Below are 6,358 nucleotides of genomic sequence, written 5' to 3'. Positions count from 1 at the left end.
TCTGCAAGTGGTCTATTGCAGCGCTACCATGGGGACATCTCAAGTTCCTCGTCATCCTAAATAATGAAGTAATATCAGTGAATGGAGCAGTGGACCTCACGCACACCCCTCCTTGCCTGAAATCACTCTGCTGAGGGAGCCAATCAGAGTCCAGGGTTCTATCTACCATGTCTCCTGGCCCCTCCCCCTCTCCTTTGTGATGATATAGTTTGACATCGACATCACCACACGCACAGACACGCACACATACGCTGGTGCGGTGAGTAGCTCCCGAGAAGATGCCGCTCTGGAAACATTTACCCACTGTTGGACAATGAAAACACTGGGTGAGTGTGTCCTATTGGCAACTATACGTGAGTGTGTTCATGTGTTTGTGTGTGTTTTCATGTTTTCACCATTGCCTCTAACGCTGTCAGCCTGTGGCTAATGTGAAATGTTTCCCCTCATGTACTTGCACTGTTTTCCCTCACATCCCCTATTTTCTATTTTCAGCGCCTCTCTCTCACCATCTGCAGGCACATGCTGGCAAAGGAAGAGAGCAGCAACAAAAGAAGCAGCGACACTGCTATTGACGGCACCGGCAAAGCAGCTTTCCGGGACCCCGGACCGGTGGCATAAGCACCTGTGGCAATAATCGGCCAGAAGCTGAGAGGTCTGCTATCGGCAAGCTGCCTGTTTCACGCTGTTACCCAAATCTGAGATGGGCTGCTCCTCCGGCCGCCAGCCCCCAGCTCCAGTCCTTTACCCAGATCTGGACTGTGGCGACAGCACTGAAGCCAATAACTCTTTAGCCCTGGACTCTGAGAACCAGAACCAGGGATTGAACGGAGAAGTAGGAGATGCCGGAAGGCATCCAGAATCCCTCCCCACCCTGGAAAGACTGGCACAGGCTACGGGCGGCACAGAGAAGTCCTGGTACCGCTGCGTGTTCCCTTTCGGCGTCATATCTTTAGTCATTGGCATGGCCGGCACCGGAGTGACTTTTACGTTCAACACGTCGCACCGGACCAAAGAGGTATCAGTGGCTCTGCTGTGCGCCGGCTTCGTGATGCTGATCGTGGCAGCCGTGTGCTGGAGGGTCCACAGACTGAGGAGGAGGAAGAAAAAGGAGAGTGGATTCTTCTCCACTGAGCAGGGAACCTTGTGATGATGGTGGACCTACTGAAAGACGCTCAGACATGGACACACGTCCACACTTTTCCTCTATGCACTGTGACAAACGTGACAAACAGATGGGATATGATATGAGTCAGAAGTTGTTTCTGGTGTTTCATCTATAGTTGGTTTTATTGTTGTTGATAGATAGGCTGGCTCTGTTCTTTCTATAGGACATAGGTGACGGCAAGGGGTTCCTTTAGTTTCCTTGGTGCAACCAGGATTTTTTTTTTTTGCTTGATAAACATAGATCACAGATGGAAGTGAGGTGTCGTTCCTGTGTTAATGTGAGCATGTGCTGTATCTGGGACCCAAATGTTGCTCCCCAGCAGTCTTATTATTGCATGGCCATGAAGCCTCATCAGACGTGCCACTGAGAGCACGCCCACGCCTGCCTAATGGCCTTGTCCTGACCTCCCTTGGCCCCCTTGATCCCTGTCTCCAGTCGGACCTAACAGATGCTGAACCGCCTGGGCCATCACCTTTGTTTGTGGTCAACAAGGAGCATTCGAACAGGTGACCGCATAGGAGGAAATGTTCAACTCGACTCTTGCTTATTAGGGTAGCATTTGTAGCGGTGGGAAACCTCCACTTTATGCATTGTCTGACCTGAAAGACGCGCAGAGAGCCAGAATTTTGCCAGAAGGCTCTTCCTAAATGTATTCCTTGACTGAAACATCTGGAGTTGAAATGTAGCAATATGTTGGGCCTCCTGAGCAGCCTCTGTGCTGCTGTAGCCACGTCACTATTTTAGATCCCTCTCCCTTAAACAAGGTGTTTACTGGGCATCACAGAACGATCAGGCATGGAGTTAAAGACCGTGCACCGCGCACATGCGTTTCAATCGGATGAATATCCAGTTTCACGCGGAGCCTTCAATGCCTGCCAACAAAACCCTGAATGAGATAATCCATTCCTGCTGTTTTCATATGTGTTTGTGTGTGTGTGTGGGTGTGTATTACTGAAATACTGTGTATTGTTCTTATTGACATATCACAAGAACTGTAGGTGCCGTGTCTGAAGATTGTAGCCACATTCCTAAATGTACCGCCCGTGGTGAGTGTCTTATCAAACATGTACAGCCTGTAAAATCTCTTTCTGTAGCTTCTATTTTGATTAGAAATGGTAAATTTGAGAAGGTGGTCTTTCTCTCTGGCTGTCTGGTTGTAATGACTCCACGTGCCATCAGATTGCATGTGAAATAGTTTCACACCCACTGTAGGCGAGACAGAAAGTGGCACTAACGCACATTTGCCAGTTATTTTTGAGTGCAAAAGTTCCTTTATTGTACTTAAAAAAAGACTTACTTGCTGAATATGGATTTAGAATCAACCGATGATGTGAGTATGCTTCCAGTTCATGGTGAGTCATTACTTTATTCTGACTGAGTGCCTTTGACTAGCAACATCTGTATTTACCGTGCAAGCCTGTCATAAAAGTACCTACAGTGTGTGTGAGTGCAAGAAAATGACAAAAACAGGTCCCACATTCAGTATCAAGAAGGCCAAATAAACTCATCAGGTTTATTTTTAATCTGTGAGACTGTATGTGTTTGTTGTTTGCTGTAGATTGGCTGTATTAAACGCAATCAGTTGCTTTTGAAAACCACTTAATGAGGGAAATCATTCTTGCTAAGAGCAATTTTCTCTGACCACTTATTCTGCGACTGCAGCGGGATCCATTATCTTTCAATACAGCCGTATCAATTACCATGATTTCTGCGCACTGTTTTCAACTTTAAATTTGCATGATAATAATGTTGCACTAACTACTACAAGTACTACAAACTATTTTCAGCCAAGGTCATACAGTTGATTAATCCCTTTTCTGACGAATGTGGAATGCAGAGTAGGAATTACAGAAGTGAAGCAGAAACAATTTGACAGCCCCCTGGTGGTCGGTAAGCGTAGTGGTTCCTCCATGACATTATTAGGATGTGAACTAAAAAAAATTCCAAAAATCTCCTTTTCAAAGGTGGTTTTATTTTTATGGTTCACATCGACTTGGTGTTATTTTTCAATCCATACATTGGCTTCTTTTTTGAAAAGTCAGTTCTTCATTGTTGCACTGCAAGCTAGCTGCCTTTGACACCCTGTTCAGGTGGTTACACTCGTTTTCTGGAATTTTTAATTTAGTCAGCACAGTCACTGGCTGAGCAGATTTGTTGAAAAAGACATTCCAAGAAAGGTCAAACGATTTTCACACAGTTGCAATAACTAGTCTTTGCAATCTGCCGCGCTGCATCCTTGATTGATGTTAATTGTGTGAAAGAAGCAGCACTGTGTGGTGGCGTTATAGTGAATCGCTTCCAATGCATTGTTTGATCATCAGCTATAGGTAATCAGAATCATCATCTGAAAACAGCCCATGAGAACTGGGAGTGGAAATGATGATGTTTTTTGAAAACAAACACAAAGTAATTAATAGAAATGGAGAGATGCAAGCGATAAAGATGTCTTTTTCCAAACACTGCTGGGAACGTGGTACAATTTCTGTGTACGCCAGTGAAATAAACCCCCCCTTTTTGTTGCGCCTGTTTTTACTGTCATTGTCCAATCACATTAACATGTCCCACATAACTTCTAATTAGTGTGCTCCATTTATGATGAAGCGGATCATCAAAAACTCTTAGCAATTGAAGCTGGCGCATACGTGCTTTCCGTCACCGCAGAACCTTTGTGATCGCAGCTGTTTTCCCATGAATATTCAAAAGGGCGCGCATCCTGAATGTGCCCACGCTTTCTCCTCTTCCTCCACTTACCACACTCTCCCCCTGGATGGAGCTAAAAATAACTCGGGATGATGTCAAAAGCAAGACAGAGAAATAGCAAAGGGGGGAGGGTGGGCTGCTGATTGAAACGAAAACGAGTAAAAGAATGGTGATTGTAATCATCGCTGACATTTTCTTTCATTGGTTGGGTTACACTTGCTTTAGACAAATAACCAAATGACCCCCACCCCCAAGATTTCTCATTGCCATGTGCTTAGTAGTAGTAATACATTAGTAGTAGTAGTGATGCACAAGATGCACAATTAAAGGTCGTAGATCATGGTTTCAGCACAATTTCTATTTTATCTCAAATCATTAGCGTCTTCCCTTGAACTGCTAACTACCTACGCCCCGGAATACACTGTGAAAAAGCCCGGTTTCTGGAGACAACACAGGCATGGTAGACATTAAAAAAAAAACAACCATGAGCGCACCAAAAGATAATAAACCACGTTCCAGCCAATGCACAAATAAAAATTGACTTACCGAACAGTTGAAATTAGCTCAGCCAGCTGAGAGACAATCAAGATAGTTACAGAAATATTGGGGGCTTGTTCTCTTTTGTTTTGTATTTATTTTGAATGGCAATGGATGCAATGTCCATTGACTGCAAGATCATAGAGTGCACCTTTAAAGGCTGTATAGTGATATGGCATCACTATTGTTGAAACAAAAATCATCAGAGAGCCCTCTGGCCACTTCCCTTCATCAGCCTGAAATAATACTGGTACAGATCCCCAATTCTGCCCTCTGATTGCTTGGAGCACCTTGTTGTGGGTCAGTTGATAACTGTTATATGTTGTTGTTCATGGTATGCTTGTACACAGAGCAAGAGGCCACATATGACACTTCCTCAAAGGTCATATTCCGTGGTTTCCAGTGGAAACTGGGTTTCAAAGCATGTGATAATGTAAATATTTTTGTCATTTTCCTCAGCCCACACAGCCATGACATCTTTTCAGAAATTAACTGTCACTCTTTTGGGGAAGTCATTGCTATGCTTGATGATGAAGCTGTGCTGGAAAACCTTAAAAACCAATTTACAGAAATAACTTTTAGCCCAACATTTGCCAGTCTCACCTGGTAGCCAACTGGCATTAAGTACCAGTTCAATAATCCACAGTTCTGGTATTTATTGTAGACAGGATTGTCTATGATAAATGTTTGTCAGAGGACTATATTAGGATAATGGGATGTTGAAATGTGCAGTAGCAGGAATATCATCAAACAGTAATTGGATCTCAATGACATGTAAATGTCAGGGTAAAGGTCATGATGAGGGGTTCTGTGATGCTCTGTGTCAAGAAGGTAATTACACCCAAATAAAAAGCCTAAAACAAACAAATGTCACAGGTTTAACAACAGTTATATTTTTTAAAATAGCTCTCTGACTCTGCTTCTACAGTATCACTTACTTAGTCATTTCTTTTGTTCACCTCCGTTTCCTGCAAAACCGCTAAGGATAAATGTGGTTTGAATCACATTTAATTGTCACTCGCCTTCATTACCTCCTCTCCTCCCTCACCTGGTGCATTTATCATCTCCACAGTGCAGCTGCTGGCATGAGCAAATCGTCTCATTAACGAGTTTTGTTCCTGCCAGCCAAGGATTCCCTCAGAATTGTCATTGGCTGGTTTGATGCCAGGGCGTCACATCTGTAATTATCACAGAGTGTCATTAAATCACGTGTCCTGATTGATCTGCGCATCAATGCATTCTGATCAGCCAACTGAATTCCTCAGTAGTATTGTGAATGTAAATGTCACAGCTGTAGCTGCATGAAAGTAAAATTAAACGTGTCCTTGAAGAGACATGAAACTAAATGCCTCTTCAAGGACAGGTATTTAAATGGCATTTAAAGATCCATGACATCATTTTGATTTATTTTGCCTGCTTTCTGCACAGGACTCTCCATTCTCCTGAAAGCACTCTACAGGTAGGAGAACACATATTATGCTGGTGTTCTATAGTCACATTCTGAAAATCGGGGTGAATGATGGATAGAAGCTTAACAGTGTGGCTGAAATTGAAAACAAAGGAGGAAATTTGCTCTGAATTGAAATTTTCAATCAGCTGGTAGAACCCAGTTCGTCCCTTCAGCAGGAATCTCACTGACATCCTGCTGCTGCACATTGATGCATTTGCGCTCCTTCTTTCACACACGCAGACAGATAATATGTCTCCCTGGATTTGATTTGGAGATTCAGATTCCATTGGCAGCAGAAGCAGCATTTCTGACTTGATTTTTCAGGTTTTGTGTTTTTATTCTTTTTATTGTGGAATTTGCATAAGTCTGCATTTACTGTGATTTGCTGTATTCCTGTATTCATGCTGCAGGTGATTTGCATCCTAATTCTCAAGAGCCAAAATCATCAGCTGAGCAGACATAGAGATGAGTGAAAATAATGCATTTTTGATCCTGTAAACAGGATC

At 43.3% G+C, this 6,358-nt stretch overlaps 1 protein-coding gene across 2 annotated transcripts; it reads left to right on the top strand.

The window, feature by feature from the left end:
* Positions 1 to 225: 225 nt before the first annotated feature.
* Positions 226 to 2,815, top strand: LOC115253344 (transmembrane protein 100-like). Of its 2 annotated transcripts, none has more exons than XM_029851274.1 (2): positions 226 to 326; positions 493 to 2,815. In XM_029851274.1, exon 2 carries the CDS (start codon positions 701 to 703, stop codon positions 1,145 to 1,147), a length of 447 nt encoding a protein of 148 aa, XP_029707134.1. In that variant the 5' UTR covers positions 226 to 326; positions 493 to 700; the 3' UTR covers positions 1,148 to 2,815. The 2 variants fall into 2 exon arrangements, with proteins under 2 accessions (XP_029707134.1, XP_029707137.1); XM_029851277.1 differs by having other exon boundaries at positions 242 to 326; positions 516 to 2,815.
* Positions 2,816 to 6,358: the final 3,543 nt, after the last annotated feature.

This window comes from Takifugu rubripes, chromosome 1 (genome assembly GCF_901000725.2).
Source record: "Takifugu rubripes chromosome 1, fTakRub1.2, whole genome shotgun sequence".
NCBI classification, from domain to species: domain Eukaryota; kingdom Metazoa; phylum Chordata; class Actinopteri; order Tetraodontiformes; family Tetraodontidae; genus Takifugu; species Takifugu rubripes.
Note: the sequence above shows the minus strand (reverse complement) of the source record. Positions and strands in the feature narration are given on the sequence as shown.

Excerpts from the sequence above, each read along its gene's own strand:
- LOC115253344 (XM_029851274.1), top strand. The coding sequence starts at position 701 with ATGGGCTGCTCCTCCGGCCGCCAGCCCCCAGCTCCAGTCCTTTACCCA.